At 37.6% G+C, this 22453-nt stretch overlaps 3 protein-coding genes across 7 annotated transcripts in view; 2 read left to right on the top strand and 1 right to left on the bottom strand.

Moving 5' to 3' along the window:
- Positions 1–7887, top strand: part of Vha100-2 (V-type ATPase subunit a family protein Vha100-2) — a 30426-nt gene extending 22539 nt beyond the window's left edge. For both annotated transcript variants that reach the window (XM_076115388.1, XM_076115387.1), the window contains exons 5-15: positions 874–1054; positions 1405–1581; positions 1927–2139; positions 2894–3044; positions 3309–3682; positions 4000–4109; positions 4802–4929; positions 5347–5570; positions 6230–6458; positions 6969–7140; positions 7675–7887. In XM_076115388.1, coding sequence (XP_075971503.1) covers positions 874–1054; positions 1405–1581; positions 1927–2139; positions 2894–3044; positions 3309–3682; positions 4000–4109; positions 4802–4929; positions 5347–5570; positions 6230–6458; positions 6969–7140; positions 7675–7774 — 2059 coding nt within the window. In that variant the 3' untranslated portion in view covers positions 7775–7887. The remainder of the gene's footprint in view (positions 1–873; positions 1055–1404; positions 1582–1926; positions 2140–2893; positions 3045–3308; positions 3683–3999; positions 4110–4801; positions 4930–5346; positions 5571–6229; positions 6459–6968; positions 7141–7674) is intronic.
- A 449-nt stretch (positions 7888–8336) lies between these two features.
- On the bottom strand, positions 8337–18133 carry LOC142973558 (tetratricopeptide repeat protein 21B-like). The gene is made up of 13 exons (XM_076115386.1): positions 17917–18133; positions 17543–17649; positions 15313–17391; positions 14421–14706; positions 13709–13902; positions 12827–13219; positions 12525–12629; positions 12010–12181; positions 11414–11603; positions 10720–10923; positions 9830–9928; positions 9473–9591; positions 8337–9209 (listed from the first exon to the last, which is right to left on the bottom strand). The coding sequence occupies exons 3-13, from the start codon at positions 17245–17247 to the stop codon at positions 8971–8973; spliced, it is 3936 nt and encodes a 1311-aa protein (XP_075971501.1). The 5' UTR covers positions 17248–17391; positions 17543–17649; positions 17917–18133; the 3' UTR covers positions 8337–8970.
- Positions 18134–18850: 717 nt separating this feature from the next.
- The window catches only part of LOC142973561 (uncharacterized), a 104255-nt gene continuing 100652 nt past the window's right edge, over positions 18851–22453 (top strand). For 2 of the 4 annotated variants that reach the window (XM_076115389.1, XM_076115390.1), the window contains exons 1-2: positions 18859–19088; positions 19788–19969. In XM_076115389.1, the coding sequence (XP_075971504.1) occupies positions 19868–19969 (102 nt within the window). In that variant the 5' untranslated portion in view covers positions 18859–19088; positions 19788–19867. Of the gene's footprint in view, positions 19089–19787; positions 19970–22453 lie in introns of all 4 variants that reach the window. The other 2 variants (XR_012959512.1, XM_076115392.1) reach the window with 2 other exon arrangements.

Genomic DNA, 22453 nt, shown 5'->3' on the forward strand with positions numbered 1-22453 from the left:
TATAAGTATGTAGGTGTAATATCGTGAAAACATGACTTATTGATTAGTATTAGTTTTCACATTCAATAAATCATTTACACTTTTCATTTATATTAGGTTCTGAAATATTGGTTTGATTTGTAACCAAACCGAGCTACATTTTCTCGTGACCACAAAATAATAATGATATACTTACAAGAGGTTTTAGGGGCTCAGAGATCATACTTTCAATCTTGTTTTAAGAAATTAAACATGTAAATTGTACACATAATGTTTTGTATAGTACAGACTTCAAAATATTCCTTTAATCTTGGGACAGATTCCTACAAGGACAGATGCCACTTGCTTAAGGTAAAAGGAAATTGACACAAGGAATTCATCCTTGAGGAAAACGTGGATATAATTATACATACAATAGAACGATTTAGTCATGAAACGTTATTAATTAAAAACATCCGTTCTCTTTACAAATAATAGGAAGGATTTTTTTATTAGAACTGATAGCTAAGTCTCTGGTTATTTTTTTGAAGAGAGATAGAGCTGCCAATAATTGAACAATACCTACAGCTTCGAGATTTTATGCACACATAAGATAAGATAAGATACTTTGTGTATTAAATACACCCGAGTTTGCCCGTTTACAATGTTAGTCCCATGTAAAAGAGGGCGAGTCTATTACCGTCTCCCGGGCACGTATACGTGCTACTATGAAAAAAATCTTAAAAACATTTTTTTAACTACAAATTAAAAGAAACCAACCGCACTTCACCTAATCCAGGAATCGAATGAGATCTTGTTGTAAGCAGTCGTATACAGTACCGTGCAGACTATAGAGTCAGTCTTACACGGATAAAAAAAATATATTTATTTATACGAATGCCTTTGTTTCCCTAGGTCTCTGATCACCGATGAGACAGGTCAGCAGGCGGCTACCCGTGGCCGTCTCGGCTTCGTCGCCGGTGTAGTACAGCGCGAGCGCGTGCCCGCCTTCGAGCGTATGCTGTGGCGTATCTCTCGCGGCAACGTGTTCCTGCGACGAGCTGAACTTGATAAGCCTTTGGAGGATCCTACCACTGTAAGTGATTTTAATAGGACTAAGTACTTGTAAATGGTAATGTATGGTAAATATAATAATAGCTTTAGAAATATACCTAATCACTGTTTTCCACAAAACTGTTTAAACTTTTATGTGATCGCATCTATCACAAAATTGCTATCTTTTGTGCATTTTTTATGGGTAAGGTTAGACCCTGAGTCGACCATCCTGGCCGAGTATGTTTTTAAAATAGAATATGTTTGAAAAGAAAAAGACAGAATTTTCAAGAAAACGAACGTTATCTGGCAATAGATTGTAGAATAATATAACAGCTATAAAATTATATTTTGCAAGAAATCGGTGTGTAACCTTTATATACAATTTCTCAGGGCAACGAGATCTACAAGACAGTGTTCGTAGCCTTCTTCCAAGGAGAGCAGCTAAAGTCTCGTATCAAGAAGGTGTGCACTGGGTTCCACGCGTCGTTGTACCCGTGCCCACCTTCCAACACCGAACGACAGGATATGGTTAAGGGAGTTCGCACCAGGCTTGAAGATCTTAACATGGTAAGTCGACAACTGTATTTACTTAATAGAAAAAAAGGGTAGCTTTTCAAAAATCAATTTTGCTTATTTCGCAAACGCAACAATTTTTGTTGATAACGTAACGTCTTAGCTGTTCAAGCCGCTTGCAAACCTTCAACACAGTTCAACAATAAATTTTTTTAAACCGTTGACTGACTTTAGAACAACTTATAAACTATGAATCCTCTCAGAAATGTATGTCTCGAAGAAACATTTTTACTCGCCGTTAGTTAGTTTAGGTTTAACTGTTTAAGATGCTCTATAAAATAACACATTTTTTAATATGGTATCTTTATTCGTACAATAATATGACTTGTTTATTCACAGGTGTTGAACCAAACCCGTGACCACCGTCAACGCGTGCTGGCCAGCGTTGCCAAGGAGTTGGCGAGCTGGACCATCATGGTGCGCAAGATGAAGGCCATCTACCACACGCTCAACTTATTCAACATGGACGTCACCAAGAAGTGTCTCATCGGAGAGTGCTGGGTGCCTACTGCTGATCTACCTAATGTACAGAAGGCACTGGCTGATGGATCGGTAAGCTATTATGATCAGTATTTATTGACACATTTTGTTTTAAACCAAGGCGTTGTTGTTGTTGAGAGGTGCTTAATGAATATACGATGGAGAAGAATAGATACAATCTCATAATTTTCGTGATAGTTTGCGAGTACTGAAATGCAATTAATGCATGTACCTAAAAGTCTTATTTTGAATACATGTTTTAAGATTAAGTACGTTTTACTATTTTTGTGCGATTATGATAATATTAAGTTCTTAAGTTTGACGTAGTTAAAGTGTCCGAACATGTTCAATAGTTTTGTTTACCGTTGCGGCTCATATTTAATTAAATTTAAAATAGGTACTAAAATAATTTACACGTGCCGTAATTTCGCAATGAACGTTTAACGATATCTTAACACAATCAACCGGACCACACAAGAACACACTCAGAGCACTACATTTATCATCATAAGATTTATTACCTATTGTTTCACTGCACTTTACTACGTATTATTACAATCTCAGACCACACAACTACATATAGAAAACTAGCTTTTACACGCGACTTCGTCCGACACCTGAATTTTCCCATGGGAATGCGTCATTTTCCCGGCGTAAAAAGTAGCCTATGTTCTACCTCGGGTATCAAAATATCTCCATATCATGCAAATTGGTTCAGTAGTTTAGGCGTGATGAGTAACAGACAGACAGACAGAGTTACTTTCGCATTTATAATATTACATAAGTATGGATAAGCATTTAGTTTAATGTATGTTTGTTTGTTTAGAACGCATGCGGCAGCTCAATCCCATCGTTCCTGAACTGCATCGAGGCTGATGAAGAGCCTCCGACCTTCAACAGGACTAATCGCTTTACCCGTGGATTCCAAAACCTCATCGACTCTTATGGTGTCGCTTCCTACAGGGAGTGCAATCCAGGTATAATTTTCGCAACTTGGCCCTTTATTGCTTTTGCATTTCATTTAACGCGTTTGAGGTCTGTTTTATATCTAAAGGTTCTTGAAAAAAAGATGGAAAGATTGTTATGTTTTTTGCAGTAGATCACCTTATAAATGCCGAAATGCTATTACCGAAACATAAGTTAGAGAAAATGAGACCTTGGCTATTCAAAATAATTTTAATTTTACTACAAGAACCAGCAGTATTAAAAAAACGCTACAACATGTTAAATTTGTTCCACAGCTTTGTACACAACCATCACTTTCCCGTTCTTGTTCGCGGTGATGTTTGGCGACTTGGGCCACGGCCTCATCATGGCTATGTTCGGTGCCTGGATGGTCTGGAAAGAGGTCTCTCTCGCCGCCAAAAAGTCAAACAACGAGATCTGGAACATCTTCTTCGCTGGTCGTTACATCATTCTGCTTATGGGCTGTTTCTCTATGTACACTGGTTTAGTGTATAACGATATATTCTCGAAATCTATGAACATATTTGGCACGTCTTGGGTCGTGCCTTACGATAATGAGACGCTTGAGAACAATGCTGCCTTGACTATGGACCCGAAGGATTCTTATATCGATACACCGTACTTTATCGGTATTGATCCTGTTTGGCAGGTGAGGAAATGTTTCATTTTTTACACCGTATATTGAAATTATAAACTTTTAAGGCTTATTATACACATTTTTGGTTCGGCAAGATTACCGAACAATAGAGCCGACTCGACTCACTTGTTTTAGCTTGTTCTAATCGGGTTCATCTACACATATTTGATTAATCCCGAACCGAATGTGAAGCAAGCTTTACAGTGCTATTTAAGGTTTGACAATATCAAGTAGGTATAAATTAAAGCGGATATCAAGCAGAATAAGACAATGATTATTTCTTATGTTTGTCAACTTTGAATCCTAATGCTACATATCTTTTTCCGTAGACTGCTGACAACAAGATCATTTTCCTGAACTCGTTCAAAATGAAGCTGTCTATCATTTTCGGTGTGTTGCACATGATCTTCGGTGTCTGCATGAGCGTCGTTAACTACAAGTAAGTGCCTTATAATGCACGATTTATCATAGAAATTATTTAGATTTCGATGTGAGTCCCAAATAAAAGTAGTTGTAGCAAACAGGCAACCGTCCGCCGCATAAGAATGCAAGTAATGCCTTTCACCCGCGCACTCTAAGGTTACCAGACTGTAACCGAAACTTACCCGTATCTTTATGGTCTGAACGTGCACGTACACGCGAATGAATAATAATAATTGTTTATCCCACTAATGGTTGCTTGTACTATTGGATGCTATCATTTTAAGCATTGTTTAAAAAAATTAGAACTCACTAGCTGATCCGCGCAACTTCGCTTGCGTCACTTAAGATAACCATAATTTTCCCCATTTTTGTAACATTTTTCACTGTTACTCTGCTCCTATTAGTCGTAGCGTGATGATATATAGCCTATAGCCTTCCTCGATAAATGGGCTATCTAACACTGAAAGAATTTTTCAAATCGGACCAGTAGTTCCCGAGATTAGCGCGTTCAAACAAACAAACTCTTCAGCTTTATAATATTAGTATAGATTATAATATTAGTATAGATTATTAAAATCGTTAACAGGCTATTCATTACATTTTGTAAACCTTACCAAAATCCTTAAATATCGTATAGTAACTTAAAAAGTGTAACACTTTGAAATAAGTAAATGTTATCGATACTTATAAAACTTACTATTTGTTTAGCTTCTTCCGTCGCCGTTACTCGATCTTCCTGGAGTTCTTGCCGCAAGTGATTTTCCTGTGCCTGCTGTTCTTGTACATGGTGTTCATGATGTTCTACAAGTGGCTCTCCTACAGCACTTTCTCTGAAGGTAAACTACTTAAATACATAAATCGAGTTCTCATAAATGTAAGTAAAACTTTTTGCACTAAAAGCTGAAGCAGAGTGCATACGTTTCAATGACGGTACACGCTCTTATTTTAAAAACTAGCAGCCTAAGATTTGTATTTGCTTGTACAGAAATAAAGTGTGAACTGGCGACGATATAAAAAACCCTATATTTTGTTGTCTGCTACTAAACTAAATCCTTACTGGTAGAATCTAACATAAATGTCAATAGTGTTAGTTAGTAACCCCCGGTTTCTGAGCACACTTAGCGGTAGTTTATCTATTCGATAGCGTTTTTTTTATATGAGTTTAAACGTTATTGAATAGATAAACTACCTTTAAATGTGCTCAGAAACCGAGGGTAAGTGATTTATATAACTCTTGTCTTTGTGTGTTCCAGACCAAGCCTACAGCCAAGGCTGCGCGCCGTCAGTGCTGATCCTGTTCATCAACATGATGTTGTTCTCCAAGAACGAGCCGGAGGCGGGCTGCAAGGAGTTCATGTTCGAAGGCCAGGGCGATATTCAGCGCGCCTTCGTGCTTATAGCGCTCTGTTGTATACCTGTCATGTTGTTCGGCAAACCACTGTATTTGCTGCTCGCTAGCAAGAAGAAGCATGCCAAGGTACGTTACGTCGATTGCAAATATTATAACAATACTAGCTAAGAAAAGAAATAATTTAACTTAGAGGTATGAAAAATAGATGTTGGCCGATTTTCAGACCTACTCAATATGCTCACAAAATTTCATGAGAATCTGTCAAGCCGTTTCGGAGGAGTACGGTAACTAACTTTGTGACATGGAAATTTTATATATAAGACTATATTTTCTCTCAAGTTAGGCCTAACACAAACCAGCAGTTTAATGTGCAAGCAAAACACGGGTGATGCAACAAACCGGAGCATCTTTGGTTATGACGTAGTGACATGACTTATTCCCAAAACTATCCCACGAATGAAACATGACTCTTATTAACATCTTATTAGTATATGTTAGTAGGTGCTCCCAACATACGGTATGGTCAGAGACTAATAAATAACCTAGCTATATTCGCTGATCGTTGGCAGCTCCTCGCATGGTCAATTATTGTATCATCTACATAGAAAGTCTTTTGGCGATTGAAAAGAGGGGCCTTGAGTTTCTTGCTAGCTCTTCTTGCAAGGCTCTACCCCCTTTCCGAGCTAGTGGTAGATTCAGTAATTGTAACGACTATCATAAGTATCAATATTTGACCGAAATGAATACATAAATGATTTCATTTTGATTATTTATTATTTCTCCAGCCGGAACAATCCAACGGCAGCGTAAACCCAGGTATCGAGATGCAAGACCAGACCGACATCAGCGAGGCGGCGCCGAAGCCCGAGGCCAAGGCGAGCCACGATCACGACGACGAGCCCTTCAGCGAGGTGATGATCCATCAAGGCATCCACACCATCGAGTATGTGCTCAGTACCATCTCCCACACTGCCTCCTATCTCCGTCTGTGGGCTCTGTCGCTCGCTCACGCAGGTAAACTAATCATTCGTTTTTTTATTTACTTTCAAATGTTTTTTTTTATTAACGAATATCTTTCTACATTAATTATGTGACCTGGCAAAATTATTATATTAAATTATTTTTTCATGTCCTTCCATGTATGTTTAAGAATAGTTAAAAACAGTATCTAAATCTTCTATTAAGATTAGACCAAAAACTAATTTAAAATAAAAGCGTACTTTGACAGGTATTTTAATACGTATACCTTCGTGCACGTACGTACGTATAATATAAACGATCTGTGCTTTAAGCAACCGTTGGCGCTGTCATTCTATAGATGGGTGACCGCATAGTGGTATTTGAACTAAGCGTTTCCGTTCTTCGGAGGGCACGTAAAAAGTCAGTCCCGGTTGTTGTCCATTAAGATAACAGTCGTTAAGGCATGTCATAGCCTGTCGGGCGACTTGAACAACTTTGACACTAGGTTGACCACTAACCATACGATAGATAGATTAATAGATGATTATTGATTGATATGTTTAGAATTGTCGGAGGTGTTGTGGAACATGGTGTTGACGATGGGTCTGAGGGAGCACGGCTACATCGGTGCCATCAAGCTGTACGTGGCGTTCTGCTTCTGGGCGCTGTTCACGCTCGCCATCCTCGTCATGATGGAGGGACTGTCCGCCTTCTTGCACACACTACGTTTGCACTGGTATGTATATCATAACTTTAAATTAGGTCGGGGAAAAAGTCTTTTCGCATTTTAGTATGTATGAACTTGTAATAAAATCTTTTCTCTACACAAAAAAGCTCGATATTTGGGTACCGCACGAGCTCACTGAAAGAAACCTAATGAACCGTGTACTCATTTGTGATTCTTAAAGCCAAAGAGATTTTATTACAATCTATACGTTCATACATACTATAATGCGAAAAGACTTTTTCCCCGACCTAATATTTATTAACAAGTTACTCCCCAAGCTCATTGTATAACTTATTATGAATAGACTTGTTGGCTAAAATGTTACGGGAATAATAGAAAAACAAAGAAAATTATATTGAGCCATTTACAAAATGCAATTACGTTTATATCTACAAACCGTTGGTGTTCATTCAAGTCTTTTTAGGAGCCCAAGCGTTGGCGATTCAGTTAATAGTACCTATTCTAATTCAAGTTTTAATACAATGTATTGAGCTGACATCACGTTATCGAGAATCTACTCTAACAATATCCTTTCTTCCCCAGGGTGGAGTTCATGAGCAAGTTCTACTCCGGTCTGGGCTACATCTTCCAACCGTTTTGCTTCAAAACAATCCTCGAACAAGAGGAGAACAAAGACGACTAAACAGTGTCTTTACACGTCATACAGTAGCGTAGATACAACAGTATTTTTGATTACGTTTCAATTAATCGTCACAAATAAGAGTGAATTGAAATAAAATATATTTATGCATGTTATACAGTTGTTTTATTAAATGGATCTTGATATTGGAGCTGAGCATGAGTAGAGCATAAGCCGAGCCTTATTTCGTGTAGATCGACCCAAACTACGCATTCCTGCGTAGGAATCAGAGAGTACGGACCGTAATTTTTTTTTGCTTTTTAATCATTTCTATGGTAATACGCGCACAGTATTAGCGTATCGGCGCCGTATCAATTTATATAAAGCGACACATCCTTACGGTTCGTATGCTCCTGTACTTACGCAGTGGACGCGTAACTTGTCAAGCAAGGAACGAGCGCGCTTTAAAATTTAAATTTGTTCTCGACCCTTGCTTCCCTTGCTTAGCTCCTTTAACATATCACCTTTAGGTATTTACAAAGGTGAAACGCAATTATAGTTCCGTGAAACAATACATTTTACTCTATAAGTAACTAATAACTATAAAAGAAATAAAATACAAAGAAAAAGTTAAATGCATTGCTATATAAACATATCGAAATTGTTGAAGAACAAAATATCGAGTAAAATTTAACATTTCTTTAATTGACCAATAGTTGGCGAGATGTGAAAAACACTCCTAAAGTAAATAGTAAGTATATGAAGGCACTCTAATTATCATGTGTTTATTTAAGTCAACTTTAAGTACAACAAACGAATTATAAGTACCAATATTATGAAAAGTACAACAGTTTTCTTTAGGCTTTCTAATGCAGTATTTCGATTTCGGCTATGGCGGCCAGTTTCATTGAAACCAGCCAACTGTGCAGGACTTTGTTTATAACGGCCAATTGTGTCCACAATACACAAATACACTCTCTATCCCTTATTACGCGATCGGTACCAGCCGAACATTGGTAGCTAATGTTTCGAGTCGATTTTGTTGTTTGATAAAAATTGCCGAACCAAATATGTGTGTCACTCAATTTTAAGTCACGTACTGTCATTGTTCATTGGCGTGTTATAGCCAAAGATAACTAATGCCCAGTTTCTGAGTACATTTAGCGGTAGTTTATCTATTCAAACTACCGCGAAATGTACCACAGAAACCGGGGTTAGATCGTCATTTAAAATGGAGTATAATTAGGGTATAAAACCGTTTATGTTCTTAAATTAGTCTTAGCTTTATCCAGTATTTCTTTTTTGATTTTCGGGTAGTCGGGATGCACTTTAAGTATATGTCGACACACCACAATACATTCAGGGTATTTCTTGAGCTTCAGGTACGAATGTGCGAGTTTGTATCCAACAGCGAGGTCAGACTTGCCGCCATGTGTCCACGCGTTGTTGTAATTGTGCGCTGAACTCTTGTAGTTTTGTTCCTTTTCAGCTAAATAACCTGAAATAAAGCAGTATTATCAGATTTGGTGAAATAGTGCGTGCGCGTTACGTATACGTGCACGGATCAATGTGGATTCTCACAAATTCACATTAAAATGATTTCAAATCAAGCTAACTATTAGGAAAAATTAACCACTTCTGGATAAGTGTTAGTCAACTTAACAAATCGAATATTAACATATCTTTTCGTACATTTACTAACACTTTGGGTACAGAAACCTAATAAGGGTTAGCTATTAAAGAAAAGCAATAACATATCACCTAAGTATTGATACGCCGTTGCGCAGGAGTTGTTATGATTCAGTACTTTGGTAAGCAGTTCTTTGGCTGCGTCCACTCTTCCAGAACTTATTTGTCCATCGGCGACCTCCAACCAACACCTGCAAATACACATATTATTTCTTTTATACAAGAGAATTAACAATTACATACATAAAATGCCTGTTATACTCGACGATGAAAGTATGTAATATACACGTTTTGCCATTGACAATGTGATCTCTATGTAAAGGTTGTCCGACCCAAAAATCGAGACCGTGACCCCGGGATCATGACGTATTCCCTACCGCCCAGACAACAGAGGTAGTGGTAAATGTTCCATCGTAAGCATAAACTAACCTTTCCAAGCCGTCTGCTTTCTCCGGACTCCAAGGAATTGATGATACTGTCCTCTTTAAGATGTTCTTCGCACGAGTCGGTTGCTTTATAATGTTGTACCTGAAATTATAAACTTTTTTGAGAGTGGATTTGCCAATATCGATCAATCATTTACATCCATAGAAAAGAGAATATTCACGAAAAGTGACTACCTCCGTGGCGCAGTGGTTTAGGTCGCCACGCCGATACCACAGCAACGGGAGGTCGTGGGTTCGATTCCCACACGGGACAATTATTTGTGCGATCCACAAATAATTGTTTCGGGTCTGGTTGTGCTTTGTGTCCGTTGTTTGTATGTTTGTAAAAGTCCCCGCGACACAAGAGCAATTCTTAGTGCGGGAGTTGTCTTTTTTTTATATTTTTATATGAAGTTGAATGTATGTCGTACCTTCCAGGCCCTAGCATGCAAATAAGAATAAAATAAATTTAGCCCATCACTGTCTCATTGTTGGGCAAATGACTCTTGACCCTTGCCGTTGAGTTCACGACGCTTGCTAGTGGGTCGGTGCATTGTAGCAGGTTGAGTAATCATGCCATAAAAACAATGTGAAAAAAAAATGTTTAGAGAGTAATAATTAGATGTCTTAAGCTAATCATGGTTTACCCTCGCCCAAAAATTCGCTGTAAAACCCCTAAACCAGGCTAGAAGAACCAAAACTGTGGTGTTGTCAAGGCTTAGCACCTATTATCGGTATCGGCAACGAAAGGATCCTTTGGCATTCGTCCCTAAATGCATCCCTAGGGATGTCGAGGTGCCTTTCTCCTTTCCGATGTCACATCGCATGGACATCGGCAACACCTATTTGGTCTTTCTAGCTGAAGAAATATAAGAACCGTGGTTAAATACTCACGCATTAGCAATAGCCAGTATCAAGTACGGGTCGTCCTGGTAGCTTTCATCAGTAGCCAATGGTAGCAGGTCTTGCAGCACACGTTCCGCTTGCGGTTTCTGTTTAGTAGCCAATAGTAAGAGAGCTTGTAACGATTTGCGATCCAACGGAGACACTTCAACGAGGAGCTTCTCTGCAGTTCTTAGTGCTAGCAGTCTTGTGTCCCTGGAGAAAGAACATAGACTTTTAATATGTAAAAGTGGTTAAACATATAATTCGATTTTAGATCTTCGGAACTCGCATCTTTTTTTACTTTATACACATTCATAAGGTTCGTATAAATATGGGTCGGCCAGTTACAAGTACACGCAACTGACTTTTTGAAGAACATCATCGATATTATTCGTTGTTACCTTTCTAAGGCACTGGTAGAGGACTCTCCCGGTGATTCGATTCACTTCCTCACAGTAATACTAATTTTACATAATTTCTATTCATTAATTTTATATAAAAACAAGGTTCCACCAAACAAATTGAACAATTTCGTTACATCATAATAAACGATTTTAAGGTCTGCTTAGAAAGAATTGCAGGACGCGACGGCGAGGGCGAATCGATCGCCCGATTGGAAGAACGGTCAGCCGCGAGGTTCCTGCACTGCGTCTACGTCCAGTTTTCTTCCTAAAAAACGTAGTCGTGCGTAAGTAGTACTCACGAGTCGTCGTTAGTGGAGAGGAAGGTGTCGGCGAGCGAGTGCGGCGCGTGGTGCGCCAGGCACAGCAGCACCATGCGGCGCGCGGCGCGCGGGCCCCAGCGCGGGGAGCGCCGCGCCTGGTTCAGTTGTCGCAGCGCCGCGTTGGCTCGCCCCGAGTACGCGCTACACGCTCCCACGCAGTACCAGTACCCTGACACACACGGCTTCATGTAGTCTAATCAGATAGAGAGCTAAACTGCGTATCGACTAAGCTTCGCGCTCCAAGAGGACGAACATTGGCGCGCGTTTGGGCCGCGTAAAATATAGACCAGTTTAAAACGTGGAGCGGCCCGTGGAGTCGGTATTTGTACTCCGGGTCGACAAACTTTGGTGAGCGTTCTAAACTGCTATCAATTTCGCGAGGCCGAAACACACGCCAATGTACGGTCTCTTGGAGTATGAAGTCGATACACGGCTCTAGGCTACGAAGAACACGCAAGTGGTAGAAAAATACGAGACAAAAAAATTTGGACGATCAGTCAGTAAAGGCAATAATCTATATAAAGCTATAGTCTAAGCGGACGAAGTCGTGGGCAAGAGTTTAGTACAAAACATACCCGGATCCTCCTGTTCGCCTAAAGCCAACTTAGCCGCATCAATAGCTTGTTCAGCCTCGCTAAGTTTCCCGCGGCGCCATTGTACTTCAATCAACTGCGCGAGTGCTTCCCAACTCATTGGCTTCACAGATAGTATTTGGTTCAAATGACGCTGAGCTGCTTCTAGATCCACCTAAGGACAATGGTATAACAGTAATTAAAAATATCCATGCTAAAGTTACTGGCTGTTGATTACTAAATCGATTACGATGAAAAGCAAGGAGATAGTAACAAATCAGGAGGTAAATATAAATTCCTTTTAGCCGGAGAAACATTTTTATGCGAGGGGAGCCGCATGAGTTAGTAATTAAAAATAACTTTAACTGCTGGGTAAAGATCTCATATGGAACGGGGAAAGGGTCAGGCGTTGAGTTCACCGCCGAGATTTAAAGGGCTTTGGGAATCCCACCTTTAAAGAACTTTTGGGTACGCGAGGGTAATGTTTTTCTTCAATGTCACTGTAATGAACATCTTACCTTTCTGAACGCTAGATCAGCCATCATGACGGCAGCGGATTCGTTATTCGGATCAGTGTTCAACAGAATCGCACATGTTTGTTCACATTTCTCTGGGTTATTCATCTGCAAACACACTATATTTACTAACAAAGTTTTAAATTAAACTTGTACCTAAAGTATAAAATAAAAAACTTATGTTAATTTTGAAGAGCAATACTAAAAAGCGTACACGTACAATTGAACGTGTACGTACGTACGTACACGTACAAATTACTCGATCTCTTATAATTTATATGATGTAAGGGAAATTATTTACTTACATGAGCATACAGCTTAGCCAAAGCCAGCAAAGTATTCGGGTCCCTCGGAGCATGTACTAACGCCTCAGAATACAAATTAGCGGCCACCGCCGGCTCCTTCAAAGACTTAGCTTTAGCTAAAGCACAGAGAATATTAGACAACTGCTGTTTCTCTTCTTGCAAATCTCCTCTTGAGTCAATCTCTATTCTTTTCACTACTGCCGTCTGTAGATCTCTTGCTTCAGCTAATATGAGGTTCACGTTGGCTGAAGTAGGGTTTTTCAGTTCCCGACTCTTTGCTTGTATTAACAGCAAGTGGACTCGCCGCTTGAGTGTGCTCACGTCCTTATCTTTGTTGTACATTTGGTTCAGTTCGGACGATATTGATGAGTCTACTTTGTCGTATTGTTTGAGCTAGAAAGAAAATAAATTACTGAACTAATATAATGTAAGTATACCATAGTTATAATGATTTAGAAAAAAAATTGTTGTTACAAAAAATATTTAAAATGAATATATGAGTGTTACTTTATTAGTTGCAGACGACTTATGGTCACTGGCCAGTTTCGCCACTTCTGAGTAACCATCTGTTAACTTATGAAGTGAAATTATTAAGGTTTTTTTTATATATATGTTGTTTTTTTTATATTTATACATATATTATGCTGTAATTTTGGCTATCGACTAGTTATCGTTAAATATCGTATGAAAAACTGATCAGCGCCTCTAGCGGGCGGCTTAGGAACTATTTTGCAGCAACATTTTCAACATCAAACTCGCGAAACTCGATACTCGATAGTACCGATTGCAGAGAATCGTACTACAGATAACACTTTTTGGTGGTATTAATTAACAGTGAAAATCTTTTGTCTTAGTTATAAATAGACTATTTAAAATACTCACTCTGATAAGTAGTTCATAATAATCGAACTGTAGTTCGTCATCATTCAACAATCTTATAGCATTTTCATAATGTTGGCACGCCTTGTCGTACTCGTGCATTTTTACCAACGCGTTACCAAGCTTCTTTATCAACTGAACGTCTTTAGGGTTGCCTTTCAATGCTGCCTCGTATGCTTCCGATGCTTGGATAGGATCTGCAAAAATAAAGAAAATTAAGTACATGTACAGAATACGTTTTGAAGACTATCATTGGTAATCTAGAAAAAGGAAGTAAATGGAACCATACTTTTATTTTTTTTTATTTTTATAAAATGTTTCCTGGGGTAGAAAGTGCTATTTGTGTACAAAATTTCATTCAAATCCGTCTCGTATTTTTTTCTTGCTGTTTTATGTAAAAAACATACATACTCAAAAACTTTCGCATTTATAATATTAATAAGACATTCATATCTTTTCATTCACCATTAGACAACATTTCAGAAATCAGTGTATTGTATAAGATCTATTAATAGAAACAATCTTTGCGATAGCGTAAACATTAAAATCGCAAATAATTCTTAAAATGTATGGATTTGAACGAGGCTGTGGAAGTTTTTTGATCGTACCAAGTGGCGTTCCTTGGTCTCTGCCTACATCTTTGGGGAAAAGGCGTGACAACATAACAAAATAGTTTCGAGAGTAAACAAAAATATAATTTCACAGTTCTACTAACCATGTATCGACATGAAAGCATCGCCCATCATAGTATGCGCGTCAGCCATGGGATGATTGCTAACAATCTCTTTAAAACACGCAGTGAACATCGCGCGATCGTTCTTTTCCTTCAGATAAATATGACCCATCTTACTATGAGCTTGGAAGTAGTACGGCTGGCCAGGTTTGATCTCATTGAGTAGGTCTATAGCATTGTCAACGTCACCTTTCTTAAGGGCTAAGTCAGCTCGAGCTATGAGTAAACGACTCTCTTCCGATGTGTATGAGAACTCTTGGATAGCTTCCTGAAATATATTTGTTAAAATAACATGTTTCGAATTATGTTATTATTACACTAATCTAAAACAAATATTGTTAGTTCGGGAAAAGAGTCTTTTCGCATCATAGTATGTATGAACTCGTAATAAAATCTCTTTGGCTTCAAGAATTACAAATGAGTACACGGATCATTAGGTTTCTTTTAGTGAGCTCGTGAGGTACCCAAATATCGACCTTTTTTGTGTAGAGTAAAAATACTTTTTCCCCAAACTATTATTTGGTAATGTTAAGAATAATGACGGAATTATCAAAGAAATTAAATTATCAATTTGATGGCGGATGTAGCTGGGTCAGAGGTAGATGCGCGGGTCAGAAATAGCAGCAGATATGAATAAAATGTCTTATCGGACCAAAACTCTGTAAGTACATCAAATATTTGGGGAAAGTTTTATCGTTATCTCTATAAACAGTAAGCATCCGTACAAGGTAGATTTGTTGAGCGACTTTTGTTTTGTTTGATTGTACAAAAATACACCCAATAAAAAACATGTAATTCAAGTTCACACAGTTCGATATAAACTTTCAATTAAACAATCTATCATGTACAATTGCTTAAAACCTAAGTTACTTACTTGCATAGTTTTCCCAGCTTCAGCAAACTGCTCCAAAGCTGTTTGTATCTCAATAATTTGCAAATACAAAGTAGCTTTGTCAATAATATTAAGATCAGACTCGAATGCTCTATTCATATTACTAACATTGCTCTTACTAGTGGCAATTTGCAGACTAGTTAAAAAACTGGACAAAGCATCTTGCATTTGATTCACACTCTTTAAAATAACCCCATTTAAGAAATGATACATAGCACTGTCTCGTACTTTGAAGTTGTAGCTTAGACACATTTCTAAGCTTTGTGCAGCTTTGGTATATGCTTGTTGTTGAATATAAATCTGTGCTAGAAGGACCTGACTGCCTGCGTGAGTGGCGTCTAGCTCATGAACTTGCTGAGCTAACTTCTGAGCGTCACTTGCATAACCAAACAAAAACTTCAGCTTAGCCAACTCATACAGTGCAGTAATCAAGCCTGGACACGCCTCACACACTGCATTCAATATCTTCAAACAATGAGTCACTACAGGATTGTTACCTTCCTGGGAATACATCAAATATCCAACAATAATAAACGGCTTCTTAGGCAAATGCTTCTTGTACTCTTTGTAAACTTCCATAAGAAAATCAGGATCTAAATCTTTGACGTAAGTCAAGCTGTATGGGTTCTTCTTGGCTATAGCTATCTTCGTCTCATATGCATTGTTCAAAAATGTTATAGCACTTGATGAGTTCTTTAAGTTCAACTGTGCAGACAGATGGTACAGAACAGGCAATTTGTTTGATCCTTGCATTTCAAATAACAACTCAATTTGTTGGGCAATCTGTTCTGTAGGACCATGCTCATACATTTGACATAAAGTCAAGCCACAGAGTGCAGTAATTGAATTACTGTCTATCTTACTGGCGGCCTTGAAGAAACTGAGAGCATCTTTGTACTTTCCTTGAAGAATACATTGATAACCAACTTCACTCAAGTAGTCCACATTGCTAGGATTCATTTCTGAAGCATACTGTGAAAATCTGTATACTTGGGAGAGCACTGCACTAGACCTACCACAGGCTCTAGAAAATATCTGTGTAGTGTTGTAAAACTGATAGCCATTGTGTGTTTCGTCATTCTCCAGCACAGTGAAGAACTTATTCAACTGATCAGCAGCTTCAATGTAATCAGCATTTTTACATAAAGCTATGAATATTTTGATTTTTAAAGATTCAATATTATCTGGTTCAAGAGGAAGAATTCTCTCCATAGTATCATAAACAGCTTCCCATTTCTGCATAGCAAATTCGTTTTTCATCTTTTCAATAAGAGGCACAACTTGGCCGGGATTATTGACTATTATCCTGTCTAGAGTCAGATTAGATGCATCATAATCTTTTGCAAAATATTTAAATTTGGCCAAGCCTAATAAAACCTCGGCATTTCTATCTGTTTTATTGAGAGCTAACTCCAAGCAGTCCAATGCAGACATCTGTACATCACCCGCATTCATGTACATATCATTCCAGCCTTTTAGTATTATAGCTTCTAAGTTATTTGGGTCTTTACGCAATGACTTATTTATGTATTCTGATGCCTTTTCATACTTTTCTCCTAAAGATAGAAAGAGTCCAGCGTAATAGAAGGACACAGCAGTAGCTTGCTTCTTTTCCTCTTTGAGTTTAGCCTCGAGGTTGTATAAGGCATCTCTTTCTCCCGGACTACCAAGTTTGTACCCATAAATGAGTGCAATCACAACAGCCAGTTCAATGTCCTGTTCAGATTGCAATGGTGACAGCTCACCTATTCCTTTCTGAACCTGCCCTTCCAATATACTACTCAAACCATTGTAAAATAAGAATTCTGCTGCATCCCCATACTGTTTAGCAGCTTTCAAAGCTATATTTTTAGCACTACCATAAAGTTTTTCACGTAAATAATAATGTATGTTACACCTAATCCAAGCTAAATCCATACTCTAGGCTGTTTATTCTTCGTCTAATTCAAAATTAATTTTAAGGGATTTGTAATCTTTTTTGTTCTTTTCATAGAAGTGAGCAAGAAAATGACACTTGCAAGTCACTTCCAGTTTGTTCTTTGCAGCATAATCAAAGGCATCCTGAAAATGCAGTATATTATTTTTTTAAATAGGATCTAGTGTCACAAGGTTTGTCCACTCATTTAGGCAAAAGTGTATTGAGAATATAAATGTATGCAGTAGCATAAAGGTATGATATTGAGACATATCTATTTAAATGTTAGATACAAACCTTAGCTAGTATTTTTCCAACTCCTTTGCCTTGAAACACAGGTGGAACATCAGTATGAATAAAAGTTATTTTCTTTCCACTCTTCTCATAACCTAGCACTGCCTCGTCTGTAAATAAATAGCAATAATAAACACAATTATCTCTTAAAGATCGAACTTTCGAGTAAAAATTAAGTCTTATATTGAACAAAATTACGAAGCACCGGTTCTCGAAATAAGGGAGAGACATCATGTAACCGCCACATCTTACACAGGTATGACACTTACATTTGGCTAACTTTATTCAGATATTGTATCTCTAGATTCTAAATGATCAATAAGTTAGGATAAAATGTTTTAGGTATGTTGTTACACAGTAATCGAATGTTTACGTACCGCGGTTTAGTTTGACTATGAATCGTTGCTTAGCAACATCGTTGGCGGCTTTCAACGCTTCCGTTGAAAACGATCTAACGGCGGCTCTGGTTAGCATTCCAAATAAAAATATAATTTACACGAAAATTATGTAATATTCTACACAAGACAGCGTATTACGCACTTGTGCTAAAAGTTTATTTAATAACATTGCGATTGTGACATTTATGTAGTGAAATTTTGACGTTTTTCCATTGCGTTCCAATTTACAAACATTTTTGAATACGTTCAAATATAACGCACTAATATTTTATAGAGCGCTTTCTTCATTTTTCCACTTTTGATAGAAAACTGTTTCTTTTAGTATAGGTACTAATGATCATTTAACAAATTGGTAGGTTCAAAGTACCTAAGGTTCACTATCTGTTATTATTCGTCATAATTCTGCCGGAAAGGTCTCTTTAAAATATCTAAATGTCTGTGTCTTATTAAAAACAACTTGCTTGGCTGTATGTTTTAGCAATGCGCGCTGTCAGCAATGCATCGGAACAGTGGTCAAGAGTTTTTTACCGAATGTGATACTAAATATTAGACAGTTACCGCATTATGACATTGTTATCTATTAGATTCATATTGGAAATCATATTTTTGCAACACATGGGAACCGAACTCACACCATCGGATGTAGTTAATGGTCTTAGAACCAATTGCGTTTGTCTTTCATTGTATAAAAACATGATTATAATCTAAACACTGATGCAATACTAATTCATGTCCTTACGGCTATAATTAGTGACGATGTAACCTCGGAATGAATAATTGCACGTAAATCATTATGAGCCGAATGCGTTAACTTATAATTTATTCTATGTATTTCCATGCATCGCTCGGAGCACACCAGCTCATGAATGAGTCAACAACCAAAGCACCCGGGCCGTCAGCGCCTTAGCGCCGAGCGGTTGCGCTCGCGCCGGTCGCCGCCGCAGTCGTCAAGTGTGCGCAGCGCGCGCGACGCGCCACACTCCCGCGCACAGTGCACTGCACCGATCACTCAACCGGAACGTAAAGTTCGACAACATGTGAACTATAACCCACCTGTGTGATTGTTATTATGAACCAGTGTGATCGACTATAGCTCTAAAGTTTAGACAAATGTGAATTTAATTTACAGTGACATTAAAAGATACTTAATTGTTAGTAAACTTCATTATTTTTATGTTGTTTTTATTGCTGATACTAAATTGATAACACTGTGTAGGATACGTATTTTAATTTATAATAACGTTGTTAGGCGCACCTAATGTATTCGTTGAATTAAACTTTTTATATCCTAGCACATGATTGTATTCATATGGCCTTCAGGATTGGAAAAAAGCGTTTTTTGCTCTCGCTTCTTTAGTAGTTAGGCATGGTACCTACTTATTGGCAAGTCATTCTAAGTACCTATTTCAAGTAATTCTGAAAAAAATATGAAAACAGTTAACTTAAATCGTATTTAGGCGACTACCCACAGGTCTATACCTATAAGTAAAGATATCATACATACCTACGTAGTAATTACAAATACACATACAATAATAAGAAAATAGGTAATAATAATTAAGGTGATTCACACATACTCCTTATAATCTGAATTTTTAATTTTAATCTTATCTCCTTACAATGACCAATGAAATTGTAGATAATTATGTACACAATGCATGCAAACATTCGCTTGTAAGACAAAACAATAACAAAATGTTTTTTAATAGCATTTTCAAGCACTACTTCATACATATTTTAAAACTACCTGTTTACCCATTTAAAGGCTCGATAACAAGTCATGTGTGGGTGTCGGTCGCATTAAAATTCAGACTACCATCAGTTGACTCAGAAAACATTTCTTTTTGCAGATAAAAAGTCGTGAGAATCGTAGTGAAGTGAATAAAAGTAATTTAAGACACATGTGTATAAGTTTGTTTGTGGCGGGCATATGGGGCAATGCGTATCCCGGAGTCATCCGGGCCCGTACTCATTTTCGAGACATTATGATGCCGAGAGTCTAGCCAGCAGTGTCAGTGGAGCCGGCAGACGGGTAAGTGACTCACTGATAATGATCTTTAATAATGGTTTTAGTTTAGTTTAGTGCTATGAGGAAAGATCGGAGGAAAATTTAAAGGCTCCTTGGGTTACCTCAAAAATTTTCCTTAGTTTTAATATTACTCAGAGTTATAACACGACTTTAAAGAATCTGATTAACTTGTGCCATCAATATTCAATAATAGCTTTTCAAGAAAATACACATACATTCCTAGTATTTGACTGAAACGAATACTTATCATATAAACTGTAACTACTTTTCGAAGTATAGAAAGCGAAAACAGAAAACTAAATGGGAATAATGTCAAACTAGCAAGGAGAAGTTAACCCCATAAAACATTGGAGCAAATCGTTAATCTTTCTCGGACATTAACATCGTGTCACATTATCATCTCTCGGCATGAAGCAAGCACTATTGCCCTTTACAAGGCGACCATAAAGTCCACTTTCAAGTACACGACCATAAAACATCTTACAGCAATCTATCATCATGTCTGGACAGTGTTCTCATACAAAACACATTAAATTACAGTGCAATCAATATCTCGTTCGGCCAGAATGCATGCATAATTGAAGTTTTTGTTGTTTCATCCAAGTTTATCAGTTTTTTTGTTATTTAGTGATCAAGAACTTGTCTAACTTCTTCATGAAACGATAAAATGCATTTAATTACGTTCGGCGCCGATGCGGTAAAGGCCGATAAAAATTAAATACAATGCGATAATAGAAGTTTAGTTGTGGCTTCGCTACGTAGTTGATGATAGTTAGGTACTTGATAACGAAATATTGAAGCTGACTGAAGTCTTGGCCGACTAAAGACCAGATAAAGTAAGGTATCTTCATAACCATCTGTAACGTAAACGCGTTGAAAACCTGTCCGTTGTTTATTCGTGACTAGCACAGGAAGCAATTAACACTTTCTTTAATTTAATCTGTATGTAACTTTGTATATTTCACTTCAGTGAGGACTTTTCAGATTTCTTATCAGCAAAGCGAGTCAAGTTTATCTCAGCCCTAAAAGTGCAAACTTTCTCCAGCCTTGCACATTACATTTACATATTACGTAAGCAGGAACATTGCACTTTCATACATTAGTTCCCATCCTAATCTTTCGTTTTATTAACTAACTGGCTTCGAAACTAACTTAATATAAGTACAAATATAAGTATAATGGAAGAAGAATTATATACTAATCCATACTGTCAATAATAAAATCAGATATAAATTTAATGTATCGCTCTCTAATCTTCTGACCCCGACTACTTGGTGTGTTGCTGGACAAATAGTAGGTAGGTAGGTACCTACCTAGTTGAAAAGTTAAAACATATCGTATGAAATACCACATCGTATAAGATAGGTACCTACATAACAATTTTACAAATCACTTCATTACAAGTAAAACGTTATTATGTACTTATATTTACTTTTAGGCATTCATTAGGCACACCAAGATCTACCGGTTCGGAAAGTTGAACTTACTACGAAGTCAGTTTTTGCCGATAAATCTGTTCGCAGTAATGACACCACTTTCCTTACAACTTGATTGCGTATTGCAATAATCAAAACATCATTAACTGGTGCCGTTACCCATCTCAATAATAACTATGTTTATGAAATAGTTATTGATATTTACACTCTTAAGGCTGTATGCATTTCCTCTATTTTATTACTTTATGTAATCTAACCGTTGTTGTTATGTAAACGTACATAATAAAGAAATAACAGTGATTACCAACAAAAGCAAAACAAACGTCTCGCTGCGAACGCATACAAAGGAATTCCGTCTCCGTATTCAATTTAAAGTAACACGATTGTATCGATTTGTAACCAAACGAGATATTAATCGATGCGGAGTTCTCGAGGCGTGACTCCGTATGAATGGACGGGGTTTTGTGGAGCTTTGCTAGATAGTTATGGTTGATATTCCTCGACCACAATTAACTGCCTGTATCACATAGCTGGCGATTGTTGCCCAATGGTCATAATGCTGGGGGCAATGAACTCAACTACACTTGTCTCTTCTCCCTTTATGTTACCTACTTGCGTGCAACAAATAATACATTACGATAAACGGAAAATTATATGGTAGTAGTGTCTTACTTTTACCGACAGTTTGTATGTAACAGCAGTGCGGACAAGGTACCATTGGTGTTATTATACTATCTGATCGACATTTTCACGGCCAAGCAATCACGAATTCCGTTAAAGACAACAGTCATTGTTGATGTAAACTTGTGTTGGTGAAAGAGAGTGTCTGTTTGTAGAGACGACCTGCTCCGAGTAAATAATATCAAAGTACACATACTAAATCACAAATATAACATGCATTTGAACCGCAGACATGACAATAAAATAAGTAATTTGTAATGAAATACATTTATATAGGTACATCAAGAGGCCAAAGATGCGTAGACTGCGGTTTTTTCGGCAATTTTCCCGCGATGATCTGTTTTGTGGTCCGACGTGTAGGTCGACTTAA

This window comes from Anticarsia gemmatalis, chromosome 6 (genome assembly GCF_050436995.1).
Source record: "Anticarsia gemmatalis isolate Benzon Research Colony breed Stoneville strain chromosome 6, ilAntGemm2 primary, whole genome shotgun sequence".
In the NCBI taxonomy this organism is placed as follows: Eukaryota; Metazoa; Arthropoda; class Insecta; order Lepidoptera; family Erebidae; genus Anticarsia; species Anticarsia gemmatalis.